At 32.4% G+C, this 21,653-nt stretch overlaps 2 protein-coding genes and 2 pseudogenes across 2 annotated transcripts; 1 reads left to right on the top strand and 3 right to left on the bottom strand.

Moving 5' to 3' along the window:
• Nucleotides 1–1,244: 1,244 nt before the first annotated feature.
• On the bottom strand, nt 1,245–2,929 carry LOC104759734 (uncharacterized; annotated as a pseudogene).
• Nucleotides 2,930–7,123: 4,194 nt separating this feature from the next.
• Nucleotides 7,124–7,933, top strand: LOC147923790 (UDP-glycosyltransferase 74B1 pseudogene; annotated as a pseudogene).
• A 10,328-nt stretch (nt 7,934–18,261) lies between these two features.
• Nucleotides 18,262–20,494, bottom strand: LOC104759732 (putative leucine-rich repeat receptor-like protein kinase At1g35710). The gene is made up of 2 exons (XM_019239408.2): nt 18,666–20,494; nt 18,262–18,583 (listed from the first exon to the last, which is right to left on the bottom strand). Exons 1-2 carry the CDS (start codon nt 19,558–19,560, stop codon nt 18,297–18,299), a joined length of 1,182 nt encoding a protein of 393 aa, XP_019094953.2. The 5' UTR covers nt 19,561–20,494; the 3' UTR covers nt 18,262–18,296.
• LOC109129938 (uncharacterized) lies at nt 20,333–21,312 on the bottom strand. The gene has a single exon (XM_087497087.1). The coding sequence runs from the start codon at nt 21,299–21,301 to the stop codon at nt 20,333–20,335; it is 969 nt and encodes a 322-aa protein (XP_087353213.1). The 5' UTR covers nt 21,302–21,312.
• Nucleotides 21,313–21,653: the final 341 nt, after the last annotated feature.

Raw genomic sequence — 21,653 nt, 5'->3', positions numbered from 1 at the left:
TTTATAGAAAATCAGGATGGCTTTCCTCAAAAAAATAAAAAATAAGGATGGCATTCCTCAAATGCGCATCCAGGAGGTTCAAACCCGCGACATCGAGAATTTAGAAGTGGGAGAGTAACCAATAGGCCAAAGCATACGCATCCAGGAGGTTCGAACCCGCGACATCGAGAAATTTACAAGTGGGAGAGTAACCAGTAGGCCAAAGCCTGTTACTCGGGAATTAGTAATAAGTTTTAATATATATGGTCAAACATTTAGGAAAGGATTACTAAAATAAGGATGGCATTTCCTCAAATGCGCATCCAGGAGGTTCAAACCCATGACATCGAGAATTTAGAAGTGGGAGAGTAACCAATAGGCCAAAGCCTGTTATTCGAGAATTAGTAATAAGCTTTAATATATATGGTCAAACATTTAGGATGACATTTAGGAAGGGATTACTAAAAAATAAGGATGGCATTCCTCAAATGCGCATCCAGGAGATTCGAACCCGCGACATCGAGAACTTACAAGTGGGAGAATAACTAGTAGCCAAAGCCTGTTATTCGGAAATTAGTAATAAGCTTTAATATATATGGTCAAACATTTAGGAAGAGATTACAAAAAATAAGGATGGCATTCCTCAAATGCGCATCCAGGAGGTTCAAACCGACAACATTAAGAATTTACAAGTGGGAGAGTAACCAGTAGGCCAAAGCCTGTTATTCGAGAATATGTTATAAGCTTTAATATATATGATGAAATATATAGGCTATTTATTTTAGGAAGGCTATTTTGTTATTTAGGATAGCATTCCCTAATAGTGTAGGTATGTAATTTAAGAAATAGTGATGCAGAAATGCATTCCCAACCTATAAAAACACACAAAAACAAGAATGTGTGTTAAAAGAAACTGAAAGCTTTCATAAATAACAACATAAAGGTAAGACAAATTATATATGCTAAATACTTAATTATATTTAGGCAGGAGTTTCTGAAATTCAGGATGACATTCCTTTACAGTATAAAAGTATGTTGTCTTAATGTTTCACATAACAGAATGGCTACCCAATCAAATGAAATATATAAATTGAAATTAAAGAATAGAATACTGTAAAGTATGAAACACATCATCCTAGTTGTATCATCCTCTACAGTCTACAACACCTACAAAAAAAAGAATGAAAAATGTTAAAATACATATCCTAAAATGTCACAGATTCACCATATAGCTTTGTTGTATGAAAGTTATCACTAACCGATAATCATATGGGAACTCGGCATGTACTCTTATTGTGTCCTGCTGTGCCACATCGACTGCACTTGTGACTCTGAGACTTTGAACCTGGCACCCCAAATTCTCCAACAGATCGCTTTCTTTGTTTTGTGGTCTCCCACTGTTTGGCTTACTAAATGGAGGTGCACAAAAGAATTCTTCTATAGAATCAGGGAAAATCCAATCTTTTATATCTCCATTCGGGTGTATGCTTTCAGCATATACTTTAGCCCATGTCCCAGTCAAGTAGCAAACATGAACAAACTTATTTTCATCCCTATTTGAACGCTTCGCAGCAGCAATGGCGTGAATGCACAGAATTTTGTCGATGTCAAAAACACAGCAACTGCAATGCATGTTTTTCAAGTGAACAATAAACTTGTTAATGTTGTCCTTCACCTCAAACTCGTCTTCATCAACTTGGAAAACGTCAAGTTTCATTGCATCTGAGAACCTTGATACCAACTTCTTCACTACTTGCGGCGTGACAAGCTTGTCATGTTTAGCAGCTTTTTCACGTCTCTCATGAAACCACGAAGTCAAAGTTAACCTGATTGTCTCAAGAAGATAAAGAACTGGCAACTCTCGTGGTTCTTTCAACATCGAATTAAATGATTCAACAACATTTGTTGTCATAATATTGTAACGATTTGAAGGAGCATAGGAACGAGCCCACTTTCTGAAATCGGCCTTTTGTAAATTTTCAGCCAACTTAGGATTTGCATCTTGAATCTGGATGTATATTTTAGCAAACTCTTCACGAGTATAAGCAATGGCTGCAGATTCAACAAGTGGCAAATATGATTGACCCTTGAAACTTACTTTGATGTTGTTTCCAAGGTGGTATTTGCAGATTCCATGATGTGATGCTGGATACAACTCTGTAAGTGCTTTTGCAATGGACGATGCATGATCAGAGACAAACACCAAATCTTGGGCATCAAGTATGATAGTACGAAGACACCTAAAAAACCAATTCCAAGATTTATCATTTTCTGAATCAACAATAGCAAAGCCTATCGGGTATAGGTGATGATCTCCATCTTGTGCTGTAGCTACTAATAAAGTTCCTTTAAATTTCCCCTTCAAGAAGGTACCATCTACTGCAATCACTCTTCTCAGCAAATCAAAACCTCTTATCGATGGACCGAATGCAATGAACACATATTTGAATTTAGTACCAGAATCCATCTCACGATAAACAACTGATCCTGGATTTCTTTCCTTAGCCATGAACAACCATTTTGCTATGTTGTGGTAACTGTCCTCAGGAGTTCCTCTAACCAAAATCTGAGTTGCCTCTTTTGCTCTCCAAGCTTTTTTGTATTTTATATGAACACCATGATCTAATCTAACTCTCTCAATTATCTGTTTTGGCTTGAGTCCAACCTTCTTTTCTGCAAAATGACTGCAAATAAAAGAACCAAGCAGTTTTGCAGTGGCTTGCCTATGGTTCGCATTCCTGTACGTTGGATCACAATTGTGTTCTCCAATATACTTAATCACTACAAAGAAATCAGATGACTTGAGCTTCGTTGCACGCATCTTCCAGTTGCAACTAGGATCGACACAACCCAATATCAATCTCGTTCTGTCTGACCACAAAGATCTGAACTCAAACTTGAACTCAAGTGCAAACAGCCGCATCTTCATCCTCAACTCTGCTTTGTTTTTGAAATATTTCCCCTCATGTATATAATCAGTCCCTGAGTGTCATGTGAAAAACCTCTAGGAATACCATCATAAATCACTTTTTTAGCAGTTGAACAGGTATCAGTATGTGATTCAGAAACTGTGGCGCCACTTCCACTTGGTTCATGAAATCCTACATATAAAATGTAACAATTAGGGAATATCTCAAAAAGACTTTAGGATGACTTTCCTAACATATAGATATCAGACTTCATTTCACCATATCCTTCTTAATGCACAAAGAAAGATTCTAATATATATGACTCTATTCTTCACAGCAAGCACCTATTACAAAAAACACATATGTATTCTATGATTTGTAAGACATTGTTTTTTGAGTAAAAAAATAGAGCCAAGTTTACCTTGGTTGTTAGATAACGAACTGATGCAACAGATATATCACTATTCGAAAACTGAAAACCTTGAATGCATCGGTTGTTCTTGAAAGTAGCTGACAGAGTATTACTTTCAACATTCCCATAACCAATAGGCAGCTACATAAAAAACAAAAAAAAAAACATCAAATATAAGAATGACATATTGATGCAGTAAGAAAACTACAGTGTATTCACTTACAGTTACACATAAACGATTCAACTCAGGGTCATCTTGAAACTTCCTGAAAAACGTCTGTACTTGACGATCATTTCGCAAATACATTGGTGGAGAATCTTCTACCATCAAATTCATCCTTGAAGAAAGCCTATAGCTAAGTTTGATATCATTCACTAAACAATCAAGTCCAAAATCTTCAATTACCATCTCAGCTAAAACTTTATATGTGATATTCTCATCTACTTCACTAAGAGATCCTCCTTTTTTAGAATCAATTTCAAAATCCCATACTCCTCTATCGTTTTGTTTCCACTCCCCACAAACAGAGTATAACTCAATCATAGTCACTAATCAGGTTAGAGATCACCTTGCAATTGAGGCTAGATCTCAATATGAATCGAGAGGAACCACTACTAAATTGAACTTGCGAATCGAGAGGAACCACTACCAAATTAAGCAGGATCGATCACTAAACTGATATCGGAAATAGACAAAGTTGACAGATATCACCGGAAATGATGGGACACAACGACGGAGCTAATCGTTACCCCGGAAAATCTCGTCGGAAAAGTTGGTGCCATCGTATCTCGTCGAAGAAATAATTGGAGTTTATAAAATCTTAACACAATTTGTGATTATAAAATGTAAGGGTAAAAGAGTCATTGTGTTTATTAATGAATGGTATTGATGGAAAAATAAGGAATGTGTGGTATTTGAGGAAAAAAAACTATTTGAGTGGTATTTTAGGGCATTTCTCTTTTAAAAATTGAAATTAAGGCAATGAGAATATATGTGTATTAACTGTTTAGATTGTACTGATGAGATGCACAATATCTTACCGAATTAAATATGTTTATATATGTAAAATTTAATATTTAAATGTATGATTTTAAGGTAACAAATTGAAAGTATTCCCTAAAATATAGGTTAGTTATGTAAATATTGGTTCGACGCTGAACCGTTGCTTTTTTTTTATGTAAATTAATTATAAAATAGCCATTATCTTCTTCTTTTAAGATCCGATTTCTGCAAAAATCACAACATCGAACATCAACCCATCACTTGATCTTGTCACGATTTTGAAGTAATTTTGTTTACTCTAATGTATCATCCAGCAATGAACAATTTTTTATAAGTTACAAACAAAAAACAATACATCGTTTTCTCTTTTTTCCCCTCGACATTGTCACCGTTTCCAGTGAGTCACCACCGGCAATCACTTTCTCTGATGTCGTTATTGGTACAGTGAAGGGTCGTGAGGGAGAAAACTTGAATTCTCCATGAAATTTTGAGATTTTGTTCAGTTTAAAAAAAATATCCCATAACACATTGTCAATGACGCGGACTTTCTGATCCAGATCCAACATTTTCAATCTCGGGTTATTTCTCCAAAATTGACCCGATAGAGATATCCGATTTAATAATTTTGGGTTATTTTAAAAATAAAACCCGACCCATTAGCTTTAAATGTCTTATTTAACTTTAATGAATTGTTGTCTGGTAAATGACGCTGGGGACATTTTCGTCCAAAGGAGAAGTTGTACTTCTCTTTTACTAGTATAGGGATTACAAAGTACTAGATCAATGTTTGTTAGGGCTCACTCTATGATTTTTTATGTTTTTTAAATCATTTTGTATGTGTGTGACTATGATATATGATCTGAGTTATCCGTTCCCACTGACTCTGATATATGATAAACACGTATTATCATATAATTGAGTTCTTATAATTAATTTGCCAAAAAAATTATATGGTATAAATTGATATAGTGAGTTTGCTATAGAATTATGATTTATTAATATTATAAAACAACTGACAAAAAACATAATGTTGTAGATGTTGCAATATGTCTTATTAAGTAAATTTAATTTAAATTTAATAAAATTAGAAATAATAATATCAAAAGTTTGTTACTTTTTGTAACATATCATATTAGAAACATTGACCATAATATTTACAATCTTATCAATTTTAAATCTATGCTTATAATTCTGTTTCATATCAAATAAAAATGAAAGACAATAAATTTGACAAAACACAAAAAATTTAAATAATTATTAAAAAATTGGGCATTTTTAATTATTATAAAAATATTTAAGAGAATAAAGCATTTTTATTATTCAAATTCAAAAATTATATAACTGAGTTTTTTTTAAATAATAATTCAATTTACTACCTCTTAACTTATGAGCGTTATCTTTTGATTTAACAATATAACTTTTGAATAAATAAAAAGTTCTTGAACAAAACCGTATATCTCTTTAGACACGAAACTAAGCATGTTATATGGTCTCGTCCTAAGAACCAATTAACCCAACAATCTCTAGGTTTTTGTCAACAATTATTACCAGTTCCAGTTGAGTTATAGTAAGTCAATCATAAATTTAGAACTTAACAAAAATACAAACATAAATTTTAAAATACAAATTATGATTGATAACATTTTTGAGTTATGTTAATAATTTAATTTTCAATCGTATTAACATTACCTTAAGAGCTTTCCGTGTTTTCAATTATATTCACTTTCTGTATTAATTATAGATATTTTTTTTTTTGCAAAGTAATCTATACTATGAAAGATGGCCAATTCTCTCCATTTGAATGACATATCAACAGTGGATAGAGTGCCACATGTCTTTTTTTTTCCACAAATGAAATATATTATATCATAAAGAGTTTACAAAGTGCAGAAACATTTTCATTACAACCATTGAGGCAAATAAAGGAAATTGAAACAATCTCGATGAAGGAGTGGAGAGTAACCAAGCTATTTTTAGACTTATAGGCTAACAGATAAAATCTGTTATGTCCCTCTTTCATACACTTGTTGTTGGCTATTATCCTTTTGATGAAACTCCAAAATGCACATTGCATTACTTTGACTAATAAAAAGACTTTAACTGTTGTTGAAAATGACTCTGACTCATATCTTCTAGGACTCGATATAATATATTCTATTCGCTTAGAGCATGTGCATCGCACCGTCCTTCGTCTGTCCTACATAATTAAAACGATTAATTTAAATCAAAATCATAGATTATACAAAGAAACGTTCCTAAAAACGGGACAATTTTTATGCGTCCCTCAGGACACGTGTCATCCTGTAATAGGATGTTGTTTTATTTGTAGGGTGAAAGGAAAAAAAACTCGACGGATCAATTCATTTTATCTTTCGCACACTCTCTCTTTACTCTCTCTGTATCGCGACGGCGATTAAACAAAAACTTTGGATCGCCTCCATCAAAGTGAAGATTTTGCAACGCGAAGGCCTCACTTAGTGTATCATCTTCCAAAATATCCAATTGTAAGAGGTACGTGTTGTAAATTCAAATCCGATTTTGATGTATTCTCGATTTAGGGTTTTTATGATTTTTTTTTTTATTTAGGGTAAAGAGAAATTGTTTGGGGGATTCGATAGAATAGGGAAATTGTTTGTGGGTTTTGATAGATTAGGGCAATTATTTGTGGGACTCGATAGATTTGGGAAATTTTTTGTGGGATTCGATTTAGGGTTTATGTTCCTTTCGCGATTTAGGGTTTCGGGAATTTGTTTGGATAGTTTACTATGTGTTTTTAGATATATGATCTTTCTGATTTTTGTTTCGATTTAGGGTATTGGATTATTTTTTTGGTATCGATGGTTGATTGGACCGATGATTCCATCGGCGTATCTTGGGAGGCAATGAGGGGGACGTTGATTGGACCGATGATTCCATCGGCGTATCTTGATGATAGGATAAGTGAGGATAGAGATTATGGTGCGAGTTTGTTGAAACAGAAATCAGAGGAATGTATGGAGTGGTTAGAGACTAAGCCGGTTCAGTCGGTTGTGTTTATCTCGTTTGGTTCGTTTGGGATTCTGTTTGAGAAGCAACTGACAGAGATAGCTATTGCTTTACAAGAATCTAACTTGAACTTCTTGTGGGTGATTAGAGAAGCTCATATCAAAAAACTGCCGGAAGGGTTTGTGGAATCGACTAAAGACAGAGCGTTGTTGGTTTCTTGGTGTAACCAGCTTGAGGTTTTAGCTCATGAGTCGATAGGTTGCTTTTTGACTCATTGTGGTTGGAACTCGACATTGGAAGGGTTGAGGTTGGGGGTTCCTATGGTTGGTGTGCCTCAGTGGAGTGATCAGATGAATGATGCTAAGTTTGTGGAGGATGTTTGGAAAGTTGGGTATAGAGCGAAAGAGGACGCTTGTGAAGGGATTGTGAAGAGTGAAGAGGTGGTGAGGTGTTTGAAAGGAGTGATGGAAGGAGAGAGTAGTGTTAATATTAGAGAGAGTTCTAAGAAGTGGAAAGATTTGGCTGTCAAGGCAATGAGTGAAGGAGGAAGCTCTGATCGGAGCATTAACGAATTTATAGAGAGTTTAGTGAAGAAACATTGATTTTAACTTTGTAAATCACGGTAATGTATGTGTTTGTTGTTGTTGTTGTATAAGAAGAGCATTGTACCGAGATGCTTGTGAGTTGTGATTCAATAAACCAATTATGATTACGTAAAAGAACTGATTACGTTATTCATTATTAGAAGTTGAAATAAAATGTTTGTTTTAACTTATGATGTTTGTATGGTTTATGTTTTTATTTTTAATGTTTTAATTGTATGTTTTGTTTTTTTCCAAGTTTTTGTAACTTTGTAATTTTCTTATATTTTTAATGTTAATGTTATATGTTTTATTTGAATTAAAACTTTAATATGATTTTACTTCTTAAATTACATAATTAATTTTTAAAATAAAAAATAATATTATTTTTTTCAGAGGACCAACTGTGAGGGACACCAATGTTCATACCAAAATAAAAAAAACTCTAAAAATAAGATTAATATATTTGAGGGACCAAATTTTTGTCCCAACCAATGCCCATGCTCTTATACTCGCAGATGTTCCACCTTTGTCAAAAAAAACATCATCTGTCCGTTTTGGAAATACATCAAGCAAGGTGACTTACAATAATCAGACTGGATTGGAGACAAATTAGTGTGATAAAATGCTTCAGCGATATGAACCACACTACTATCACTAAAATCATCACAAACGATGACCCTAGTCAAACAAGACCTTTCCTCAACCCATCTTTTCCCAACAACGAACCCATTATGCCAAATCAACAGATCCACCTTCTGGTACTCACTACACCCTCCTCTAAAGAATACGTGACCGACTCTTTTGTTTTTCTCAAAGAAAAGAATTAGAGCAATATTCCCAGAGATAGAGCATATAAATAAATCTGTGATTTTTATCCAGCAAAAGGAACGTTTCCAACCAATGATAATAACCGCCCACACTCGAATGTTGCTTCAATGATCTTCTTGTCTGAGGATTATGTTCTCCCGTTTTGTTTAATAAATTGATCTCTGTTTCGAAAGCAATCGATTTGGAGAGACCAAGATCGAAAGTTTCACCGTAAACTTTTAAACCCCAATCAACAATATAGGGAAAAGGAACAAACCGTAAGGTTTCTTCTCCATCGGTAATTAGGTTTGTGAGATCCCACCATAATCGATTTCTTATCGTCATATATTCCTTACAATAGCGTTCCCCTGGATCCCAAATCCGGGATTGAAATCCCTTCTTCAATTTGGGGAAAAATAATTCACTTTGGTGAAGAAATCGAAACGTTTCATAACTGAAACGACGGAAGGCGATTAGAGAAAAAACCATCGGAATGAAGCCAACACAATTACTCCTGCGCCATTGCCGGATTCTGGTCGGATTAAAACTCTCACGGAAGGAGAGAAGAAGAGCGAGACTTTAAAATTGGAACTTCGAAATCATCTGCTCTGGTTTTATTCAATAATAAAAAACTTAATTACAAACAAACAGAAGGAAAGCAAGAGTACGGCCGACGCCGGAACCGACGCCGGCCGGTGGATATGTCAAGGGAAAGGAAACGGTTACTTCTAGTTTCGTCTTTTGAGTCGCCTTTGGCGAGAAAAAAAACTATATTAGAGAACTCTCTAAGGGCATGTGAATTGAGGCAACAAAAGCAAACAGAGTTAGGGGGTGTTATTCAACAAAGGTTTTTAATGGATTTAAAATATTAATAGATTTCAGAGTCCAATGGTTTTAGAAATGCATTGAACGTGGATTTGAAAAGCATTACTGATAGTTTTGAAAGTCATTTACTAGTAGAATTTTTTATTTTAAGTTTTGAAGGTAAATAAAAAAAATATAACTTATCCATAAAACCCTTGATTTCTTCTTCTTCTCTGTCCCTGACTCTCGCTTCTCCTCAACTAACGCCGTCGCCGCCAAACCTCGACGGCTCCTAAACCCTCCTCCTCCTCCTGCTGATTTCCCGGTAAAGGATGATAAATTTAAGTAAAACTGTTTAGAAACGGGACTAAACACATGTGTCCTCGTGAAATCAAGCTTTGATGGAGATGGGTTGATTGAATAGCAAAACGGAGTTGAACCCATCTCGAACTTAAACTGCATAAATCATTATTCCTGAAAAAAATAACGAAAATTTCAGAGTCAAAATAATAACGACGACGATGATGGTGATGACGACGATGATGATCATGATGACGAATCACCAGATGTTATAGAGATTACCTATTAGAAGTGTGAGAGAGATGAAATACTTAAAAATTGTTAGGATTGTGTTTGTTCATGTTTTGGATGTAAAATACTTTAAAATCCAAAGTGAAATAAAATCCATTGGAAATAGAATTGATTTAAAATCATCCAACAAATGTTAAATCCAATAACAGCAGATTTTATTGTATTTTTTTAAATACCTAATTGAATAACACTAGATTTATTCTTTTTTCTATCACAAACAGTTTCAATATTTACATAAGAAATTTAGAGAGGCTTAGAACATATTTCAAGAAAATAGATGCATACCAAAAGTCAAAAGGGCATTAGTAGTAAATCAAAGCACCACTTCTTCCTCTTGGCGTAAACCATGAATGTATGAGCATATGGTTTAGGTATTATAATTTTGTCAATAGTTTGAAGAGTTGTAGCAGTGATAGATATATTGGTTAATATCATAGAGAAATTCATCTAAGTTTGTGCTTAAAGAAATAAATATTTACTAGGAGTTACCCCGTGCTTTAAGCACGGATCAATATTTTTTAAAAAGTTTATAATATAATAATAAAAGTTATTGTTATATATTTCTTAAAAAGTTATTTTGTTTGAGATAATATTTATTTTTAATTGTTCTGTAAATCTATTAGTCTATTTGAATACTAAATATTTAGGAATATAATAGTATTTTATTTTTGACGTATATTACAGTTTTATATTGTTTATTTGTTATATTTGCATCATTATTTTGTGAAATATAAAGTAATAATTTTAATATTATAATTGTGAGCAAAAAAAAAATTATTAATTTATCATCTATATAAATTTAGTTTTACCAACCCGCCAATGTGGAAATTAAAACATACATTTTTTTATAGATTGATTAATATATCTTCGTTTTTATAAATTCAAATCACAACATATGCAAAAAAAAATCTGTACTTTATTAATCATAAGTATTATATGAAAATTCCAAAAATTTGTAAATAAAATAAAATAAAGATGATAGGAGAATCATAATTTGAAATCTTAACAAAATTTTCGAAATTTAGTTATTAAAAATAATTATATTGTATATTTGGATATAAAATCTTAGTTTTTAAAATTCTGATTGGTTTATATATATATATATTTTTTAAAATATTTAGTAATTTCGTCCATAATTTATTAGAGAGAGAAAATATATTTTTCTAGATTTTTTATATTTGATCTGTGAGTGTTTTTTTATTTTTAATTAATTATATTTATTTAAATTACTTAATTAAGCTTAATCAAAATTTTCTAATGCCAATTGAATGTAATTTTTTAAGATAGTTGAATAAAACTGTATAATGTTGGTTTAGAAAAATACAGAGACAAAGAGGAAGATAGTTGAATAAATTCATGACTGTTGGTTTTATATTTTAATATTTAGAAGTTGTTAAAAAGAAAACTGAATGAAATTTTTATTAAAATCCAAATTAGAGTTATATTCAAAAAATTGAAGAGCTAACATAAAAGGAAGATGTTTATCTTAATTATATCTATTAAAGAGTTAGCCAAGTTACAATTCTTGATAAAATAAATTCTTAGTGTTTCATAGTATTTAATTGAGAAGCTTAAGTATGAATATATCTAAATAGATAAGCTTTTTTAAAATGAATGTAAAATTTATTCAACTAAAAAACTCTTTGTTATAAAATATGCATCTTTAGATCAAGCTATATTTTCTTTTGAAGTTTTAGACAAGAATTGTAGGATGAATAAATTTCTTAAAACAAAATTATTCATGCATGTATCCAATAATTCAATTACAAAATGGAAAATATATGTGAAGTATTAAAACAATCAACATCAAATAATATTTTTCAAAATTTCATAATTATAAAAAAAAATATAAACTCTACATAAAAAATAAATTAGTAGCACCGGTCCCACCGGAATTCGACTCTACTAAGTTGCGTTACCCCGTATTGTAGAGATTGGCTATGAATCAGGCCTTGTCGATTCAATGATAAAAAAACAAAAAAAAAAATTAGTAGCAAAATTGTTTAAAAATATGATAAGCCATAAACCTACGTATAGCACGGATATTCATCTAGTTATAGAGCAATATTAAGAAGTTAAATACATGTAAGATCCAATCAGTTTTAAGTTTTTTATACGTGAGTACGTGACTGGATGTTTTGTTTGTAGTGTGAGTCCTTCGTATTTTTGTTATATAGTTTATAGTTTTGACATGAGCAGATTTTAAATTATTTTGTACCTGACAAAGTGTAAAATTATTTAACCGGCGCTGATAAAACAAAAGAAAAAACAAATTTGACTTATATCAAATGTAAACGTGGTGTCCATTAGAACTTTGTTTCTTAAAAGTCCTACTTTGCATAAGAAAATCTCTCATATAGACAAGATTACACATATTAGAATATTAATATAATAATATACAACACATGTTAGTAAATAAAATATCATATTCTGAAGAGTTCAGCGATTCTTTTTTGGTGGAAATAAATACAATATGTAAACCAAGTATATATGAGATGACCATATTCGAATTCTCAATCCTTACATTGAATACACGAGAAACAATTTTACCAGAATCCTATAATTTCAACGAGAGAACTGACATAGAGATTACTCTTTACAAAAGCTCCCACAATTACACCAAACATCACCTCATTTCGTTACTGCGTGACCAACTACCATTAGCGACCGAGTAACAAAAAAGGTAGACTAGAATATTTGATTCCGTTTCCTCTGATGTCGCTCGACACCTACTTCCAAAATCTCTTTTTGGTTCACGGTTTACGGGCGTTATAATAATTTGTTTAAATGACAAGAATATATACTATGTAGTGACTACTAGTGTGATATAGTTTTTTGAACTAATTTAAGAAGTGTTTGACCCATGTTATAAAGTTATATACAATATTTTAGAGAGAAACAACTCTATCGACCTACTTTTGCTAACAAAATTTTATCTACATATTTTCTCTTTTCCAATTTACTTAATACTTTTTTATTCATATTGGCCAGACCAAGTACCTTAACCCTGATTTCATGTACTGACAATGGCGGACCCATATAGAAGTTAGGAGGATCAACTCACCGGGTTTAAATGTTGAAATAAGGCTTTTTGCATATAAAATGCTGAAGTTCCAGCTGGGAAGTTGGTATTTCCTTAATATTTTAAAACCCCAAACTCAAGGTTAATCTTTCCACACTACACCAATAGTCTTTTTTTTATATCTATTATATTTAACTAGCTTTAAAAATAATAATTGACCCGGGTAATGGGTCCACCATTGATACTGATCGTATCAACAACAACGGTGAATGGTTGGTTGGTACGCTCCAGACCGGACTATTTGGACCAGTATGTTATTTTCTACTATTCACACTCTTGTTTGATATACTGCATACCAACTGCAGACCAAATCAAGACCAATAAAACACATGTTAGTATGGAGTGAACAGTAACTCTATAATAAAATAGAACTATCTATCTTCATTTTTTGGTCTGCTTAAAAAGTTCTCCATACTTCATAATGTAGTTTAGTATACCAAATTATTAGTATTCATTGTTTAGTATGGAGTGTATGGACTAACTTTTCAAAATCAACAATGAAAAAGCGACATAAAATTTTAAAAGAATTGCACTGTCCATCTGTCCTATAGAGAATCACACAAACTATTCTAATGACCATGGAAACCTATGGCAACCAAATTATATGAAAACTTTTTTTTAAGATTGCCATCTTATTATATAAAGTTGGGTTTTGAAAAGGTGTTTATAAGTTTTGGACGCCACTTTCTCCTTTTTGGTGGATTGTCGATTTGGTGTGAAGGAGAAGGAGAAAGAGATCAACAAAGCTTTGTGATAGAGATAAGGAGAAGGAGTAGAATTGTTACGGTTTGGAAGGAAACGGTTTCGATGTATCAAAACGTACTCAAAGGTAACGAAATTTGGTAGAGTTATTTCCAAGCCTTTCATCGTCATTATTTTACAGAAATGGATTTGGATTTAAATTCGATGAGTTATTGGCAGTTTCGTGAGACACGTTTTTTCAGACGCGAGTTAGGACTATCGGGTATTGTAACTGAGATCGTGGTCTCGTCTGATTTCCGATCGGCACGAGATTTTGTGGAAAGCTTTGTGACATCTAGGGGTAGTTTTTCACCGGAGGGATTTGATAGTTAACGGTTGGTTTTTATTTTACGGTTTCGTCTTTAAGATTTTCTGATATTTCTGTCCAGTTTTGCTATAAAGTCGTTTTTGGTTGTGTGGCTTGTTGTAGAGCGTTTCTGGGCTGTTGCAGATGTTAGGAGAGTCTCAACTAGTTGTATTTGTTGTTATAATCAGTTTGATAAGGTGAGTGTGTGACCATGAGCTTATCTGAGCGATTGGATTGTATGACTTATTTTGTGTGATAAATGTGTTATTGGATATTCTGTTCAACGGCTGGTTGGTTATGTTTTGTTTTTGGTTGTACTCTTGATTTGATTGTCTGTATAGCTCGTAGAAGGGAGGATCTCCTCATGAGGAGGAGGATGATCTAGGGTCTCAATTGTTGTGTTGTGGTTATGCTAGTTAGGTTTATATGTTTCCGCTGTGCATGTTGATGGTTGGTTTATATTAATTGGAATTGTAGATGTTGGTTTATTGTTTGGGTTGTAATTAAATATTATGAGATATTTAATTATATTATTATTATTAAAATATAGGTCAGATTGTTTCAGTTTCAGGTCAAACCGATCAAAATTTTTGGGTAATTGCTTTTTAAAGAACTAAATATTATTATTATTAAAAAAAGGGGCATTCTCAAAAATACCCCTTTTTCCATACCCCTTTTTAAAAATACCCCTTCATGTTGACCATTTTAAAAACTACTCTTTATATACAAAATGACCAAATTACCTTTTTTGAGTGACAGCAAGAATGTACAGTCATCAAAATCGAAAATATTTTCCCGCCAAAAAAGTTTCCCGCCAAAATTTTTTTTTTCCCGCCAAAAATCGAAAATTTTTCCCGAAAAAAAATAATTTTTCCCGCCAAAAAAAAAAATTTCCCGCCAAAATCGAAAATTTTTCCCGCCAAAAATATTAAAATTTATACCTTTTAAAAACATTGTAAACGTTTTTAAAAGTTTAAAAACGTTTACAAGGTTTTTAAACACATTGTAAACGCTTTTAAAAACCTTGTAAATGCTTTTAAAAAGCTTGTAAATGCTTTTAAAAAGCTTGTAAATGCTTTTAAAAGGTTTTTAAACACATTGTAAACGCTTTTAAAAACCTTGTAAATGCTTTTAAAAAGCTTGTAAATGCTTTTAAAAAGCTTGTAAATGCTTTTAAAAAGCTTGTAAATGCTTTTAAAAATCTTATAAAAACTTTTACAAGGTTTTTAAAAACATTGTAAAAGCGTTTACAAGATGTTTAAAAACCTTTTAAAAATCTTTTTAAAAACTATTTGAGAACCTTTTAAAAACCTTTTAAAACCTTTTAAAAATCTTGTAAAAGCGTTTACAAGTTGTTTAAAAAACCTTTTAAAAATCTTGTAAAAGCGTTTACAAGTTGTTTAAAAAACCTTTTAAAACTCTTTAAAATATCTTGTAAAAGCCTTTACAAGGTGTTTATAAGGCCTTTATAAGGTAGAAATCTTATAAAGCCTTTTAAAAACCTTGTAAATTTTTTTTTGCGGGAAAAATTTTGGCGGGAAAATTTTTTTGTCGAAATTTTTTATCAAAATTTTTTTGACAAAAAAATTTTTGGCGGGAAAATTTTTTCGAAAATTTTTTGGCGGGAAAATATGTCGGAAATTTTTTGGCGGGAAAATTTTGTTTTTCTTTTTATTGAATAAAATAATTTTCATCTAAGGGTAAAATGGTCATTAAAAATTAAAAGAGGGCAAAAATAAAAATGGCCAGAAAAGAGGGTATTTTTGAAAAGGGGTATATCAAAAGGGGTAGTATTAGTATACATTATTTAATGTTTATTATATTTTATAAATTTATAAAATTCAACAAAAGTATGAAATTGAATTTAAATATTCAAATTTTGACCCGTTACTCAGTAAAATTTTTAATTCAATAGATATTATTTTTAAAGAATAATATTACTAAAACTTAAATATTTATAGATTGAATCATTTATATTTGTTTTTAAAATTCAACTTATGGTATATCCAGAAATAAAACTTTTTTTAATTATAAAAATAATCTGATAATTTATTTGTTTCACAAAATAGACTCATATATAAAAAGGAGAGGTGAAGCATAATGATAATTAACAAATTAATATGTTAAGTTAGATATCAAATAATTTTATTTGATGAATAATTTAATAAAGAAAATTAATATGATAAGTTATAAGATATCAAAGAATTATTTTCTTTAAGATTTTTGGAAATAACGTACTGTAGTAATAAAATCTTCGGAAATGAAATTAAGGTTGCACCCACTATTTAACTTGTAACCAATTAATATATCAATTAATCTATAACTTATTTGTAATCAACTTATTAAAATTTTATAGTCTACAAAAAAATGTTGTGTACTTCCGTTTTATTATAAGGGGATTATACAAAAAAAAAAAAGTTTTTCATCAAAGATAAATCGGTTTTCACCAATACCATGAATATAATTGAGAATTCGAAATTTAAACAAAATGACTGATTTAATCAGAACTAAAAGAAATTTGGTTAATTTTGGTTTTGACAGTAATAACTAATTAACCAAAAATCCAATCAATTCGAACTAAATTTATTTTCGGTATATTTGGCATCTTTCTAATTTTGTTTCGGTTAACTAATAATCGAACTAACCGATTCAAACTAACCCGTAAAATCAAAGTAGCAGTCTCCTAGTTATGAAAACCATTATCTAAAGAAAATGTTAAACTACTAAGACCATGTCCAGTGTATATCTCTATTTTTTTCTCTAAAATAGAGTAACTCAAAAATAGAACATTGTTTTCCTTCAATCCTATTATTTTCTTTATTTTAGAGTAAAATATAGAGTAGTGTTGGAGTAAATGTTAATCTATAATAGAGATTTAACTCTAAAACTAGGATTTCACCCGCGGTACACCGCGAAACTAAGTTATAAATTATTGTATTTTAAATAATATTTTTAATTTATTTAGTTTTCAAATTTTCAATTAATTAACTTTTTTTCTAATTAATTTAGAATTTTTTTAAGAATTTTTTTCATCTTACATTTTATAAAGTTTATAACCTAATTACATTAAATTTGTTATTAGATAGAATATAAAATTCTAGATTTGTTTTGTTCTCTATAATTAAACAGAGGTATATGCCTATATAATATGTTAGTGTATATTTTTATGTGTATTTTTTTTTTGGAATATTAAAAATGTGTTATAGTATGTGTAATATTTTGTAGTTTATATACTAAATAATTTATAAGTTAATTTTTAAAACTATGATTACAAATCTATAGTATATATGAGATAAACTAATAGTTTTAGTGTTGGGTCTATATTCCAAACCCGCCATGCTAGGCGGGTCAGATAACATATTCAAAGATTTTTAATCCACAAAAACTCATCATATGAAACCCGTGAAAGTAAAAATTATTTTTAAATACGTAATACAAAATAAAAATAAATCTGTTAGCAAACAATATCTTTTATATTTTATTATTATTTTTTAAATAAGATATCAAATTAAATGGTAAATATGTTTGTTACTTTTAAAAATCATATTGTTAGTTTTTTTGAATGATATATTTTATATTTGATTTTGAACATTTATTTTAGGGGGAAATCAATGCGTTGAGATCAGAAATCTCGGCCACAGATCTTCCTCTAAGATCGAAAATCAATTCGTTTTTTGGTTAGACCGATTGTTTAGGAAATTTGTGTATGGAGAAAATATTGTTTTGTAAAATTGGAAACTTAATATTAATTAATACTAATGTTAAAGAGAGTGGTTCCAATTATTTTGGAAATTTATTTAGGATGAGAAATCTTGTTTTCAAAAATAGAAACTTAATATTAATTAACTAAATGAAAAACAAATTAATAATTAATGCCAATGGCAATCTTGTAAATAGGTGGTAATTTTAAGATTTATTTGCTAAATGTACTTGAAAAATGTATATATAGATAGAGTAGGGTTGGAGATGTTCTAAATGCATCGATAAACGCAAGATAATAGTTTGAAAAAAAAAAACGTAAGATAATAATAATAATAATAAAAAAAAAGGAACCAAAAGTGTTCAGTCTAAAGAAAGTGATGGTGGAGAGTTCTAAGAAAACGCTGTGGAAATTGATAACACTGTTGGCCGAGATTGTGGATCTGCTTGTAAGCACGATAAAGCCACTTCCACCATCTTCACGAGCTTCTCTCTAACCTCTGCCTCTGGTTCCGGTAATCGTTCATCGAAAATGCTTCTTAGCGACAGAGTTTTTCTCGGAAGCGAAGACAAAGTCGAGACCAAATCTCCCGGATGTTTCCCCTTTACCACTTCCAGCGTCAGAACTCCGAAGCTATACAGATCGCATTTCTCCGTCGCTTTCATCGTGTAAGCCAATTCTGTTGAGAAGTTTTCCAGAAACAATTATGTCAATTTCAAATTCGAAATTAGGGATTTTAATTTCATTGATTTTAGATTTACCTGGAGCGACGTAGCCGTAGGTTCCGGCAACGGCGGACCAATTGGAGGAATCCATTTTGAGAAGCTTCGCTGTGCCGAAATCGGAGATCTTAGCTTCGTAATCATTATCGAGAAGGATGTTGCCGCTGCTAATATCACGGTGGACGATCGGAATTGAGCTGTCGTGGTGCATATACGATAACGCGTACGCCACACCTTTCATGATGTTGATCCTTTTGGTCCAGTTGAGCTGCTTCGCCTCTTCGTCGTCAGCTAAAATTTTGTTTAAACTTCCCTTTTCCATGTACTCGTAGATCAGAAAAGTGTGGCGGCGGTGGGAGCAGAAGCCGAAGAGCTTCACCACGTTGCGGTGACGGATCTCTGTTAATGCTCTTACCTCGTTTAGGAACTCTTGTTTCACCACCGGCTTTGACATCTCTTCGTCCATCGTCTGGTGTAGCTTTTTAACGGCTACGATTGCACCTGGGAGGTTTGCTTTGTAGACTTTGCCGTATCCTCCGATTCCGATCAGGTATCTTGGATCAAATTCGTGTGTGGATTGGATGATATCTTGGTATTTGATTTTGCCATCATAGCAAAAGATGGACAAAGTCTCTCCAGTTTCATCATCTGAGTTGTTGTTTCCATTTTTCTGTTTTCGTTTCCGAAGGTAGTAGGTAAATATCCCTGCGCATATAGAGAGAATGACGAGTGCTCCTAGGATCCAAAACACAAGGAAGCCATTCTTCCCTCGGGAAGTAATAGGGCATGATTTCAACCTTTGTGTAGGAATATTACTGCATAAGCCTCTGTTTCCCTCCAATGAATCTGCTGTTGCGTTTCGAAATGATGGATTGTCTGGAAGTGGACCCTCGAGTTGATTGTTTGATATATCGATGTATGTCAGCGCTTTCATGACCTTGAAACTTGTTGGAATGATACCTGAAAGATTGTTGTGTGAGAGGTCGAGCTTGTCGAGGCTCTGCAAGTAGCTGAGTTATGATGGGATTTCTCCGTCGAGCTGGTTAAAGCTGAGATCAAGATAAGTTAACTGAACAAGCTTTGTTAATCTGGGAATGTGTCCATCAAATTTGTTTCTGCTCAGGTTCATGTGATGGAGGTTAGTAAAGGAGTCAAAGGTTTGTGAGATCTGAGAGTTGAATCTATTCGAAGATAAGTCCAGAGACTCGAGCTTGGTTAAGAAACTTAAACCTGCAGGAACTCTCCCAGATAACTGATTCCCATTAAGTAGCAGCTTCGACAAACCTGTGAGATTTCCAATTCCTTCTTGAAGCTCACCAGCGAGGTTGTTGGTAGACAGATCCAGCTCAACTAGTTGTGTCATGTTCCAAATCTCTGGTGGGATAACACCTGTGATGTTGTTGTTTGACATGATCAAGGCACTTAGCTTTCGACTCTTCCCCCAGTTGCCTGAAATCTCTCCATGGAATTTGTTATGGCTGAGATCAATGAAATCAAGATGTGGGTAAACCCCAAAAGCTTCAGAAAGATCTCCAATGAATCTGTTCCCTATGAATCTTGCTCTGATCAAGCTCTTGCAATCTCTCAAGTTTTTCGGGATAGGACCTTCGAAGTGATTATCATCTAATGAGAGTTTCTGAAGCTTCCCACCTTTGCAAATGTTTTCAGGCAAGAAACCAGTGAAGTTGTTTTTGGCGAGTTGCAAGTTAGTTATAAATTCCATGTTGCCTAGTTCCGGGGGTATGACACCAGTTAGATAATTTTGATGAAGAGAAAGACCCGTCAAGTTCTTGAGATTTCCTAATGAAGAAGGAATTGAACCAGTAAAGGTTATTTGTAGAAAGGTCAAGGTTATTTAGGCTGGTCATGTCACCGATCTCAGGGGGGATTTTGCCGGAAAGTTGATTGTCAAACATGTTAAGAAGGATTAATTTCTTCAACTCTCTGAAACTGGAAGGGATTTGGCCAGAGAAGCTGTTTTCAGTAAGGTCTAACTCAACAAGATTGGGTAAGTTTCCAATCTCAGAAGGAAGTGGACCCGAGAAAGAGTTGATATAAAGGTACAGCTTTACCAAGTAGGTTAGGTTTCCAATGGAAGAGGGTATTCGTCCAGACAGGTTGTTTGTATTAAGCTCTAACTCAACAAGGTTGGGTAAGTTTCCAATCTCAGAAGGAAGTGGACCCGAGAAAGAATTGGTATAGAGGTACAAGTTTACCAAGTTGGTGAGATTTCCAATGGAAGAGGGTATTGGTCCAGACAGGTTGTTTGTATTAAGCTCTAACTCAACAAGGTTGGGTAAGTTTCCAATCTCGGAAGGAAGTGGACTCGAAAAAGAATTGCTATCGAGGTACAAGTTTATCAAGTTGGTGAGATTTCCAATGGAAGAGGGTATTGGTCCAGATAGGGAATTGATAGACAAGGCGATATCTTGAACTGAGGTTAAGAGACCGATCTCAAATGGAATCGATCCGTTTAACTTGTTTTTATCAAGATAGAGGGTTTTGAGGTTTCGCAAATTGCCAAGCTCAAGTGGGATTTTTCCGGTTAAGTAGTATGTGGAGAGGTCAAAGTAGATGAGTTTAGAGATGTTTCCGAATTGAGGAGGAATGGTTCCAGAGAAACGGTTAATGCTAAGATCAATGTAAGCAAGGTTTGGGAGTAATTTGCAAGTCATTGTGTTTTGGAAGATACTAGTGAATTTGGTCCAGAAGAGACTCGTGACTGATGATAAAACTTGAGTGATGCTCATTAACTCGTCACTGGCATATGTTTCCCAGAAGAAAAGAAAGGTCTAAGGTAGTCGTGTTCGAAAGTTTTTTTCTTTCTGAAGTAAACGGTTTCATATAGTCTTCCTTTTTGGAACAATCTGCAGTTTTTATAACGGATTTTATTAGCTCAAACTGTGTAGTTTTTTTTAATTATTATGGATGGAATGATAATGGTGTGTAGATATATTATCCAATAAAGTAATAAAATTTAAATTTATGAACAATCCGAATTATTAAATTTTTAATATAAATTATGCA

The sequence above is a fragment of the Camelina sativa genome, chromosome 17 (genome assembly GCF_030686135.1).
Source record: "Camelina sativa cultivar CO46 ecotype springtype chromosome 17, ASM3068613v1".
NCBI lineage: Eukaryota > Viridiplantae > Streptophyta > Magnoliopsida > Brassicales > Brassicaceae > Camelina > Camelina sativa.
Note: the sequence above shows the minus strand (reverse complement) of the source record. Positions and strands in the feature narration are given on the sequence as shown.

Excerpts from the sequence above, each read along its gene's own strand:
- LOC109129938 (XM_087497087.1), bottom strand. The coding sequence starts at position 21,301 with ATGACTTGCAAATTACTCCCAAACCTTGCTTACATTGATCTTAGCATT.
- LOC104759732 (XM_019239408.2), bottom strand. The coding sequence starts at position 19,560 with ATGAAAGCGCTGACATACATCGATATATCAAACAATCAACTCGAGGGT. Across the intron at positions 18,584-18,665 it reads CTACGGCTACGTCGCTCCAG|AATTGGCTTACACGATGAAA; the intron begins GTAAATCTAAAA and ends ACTTCTCAACAG.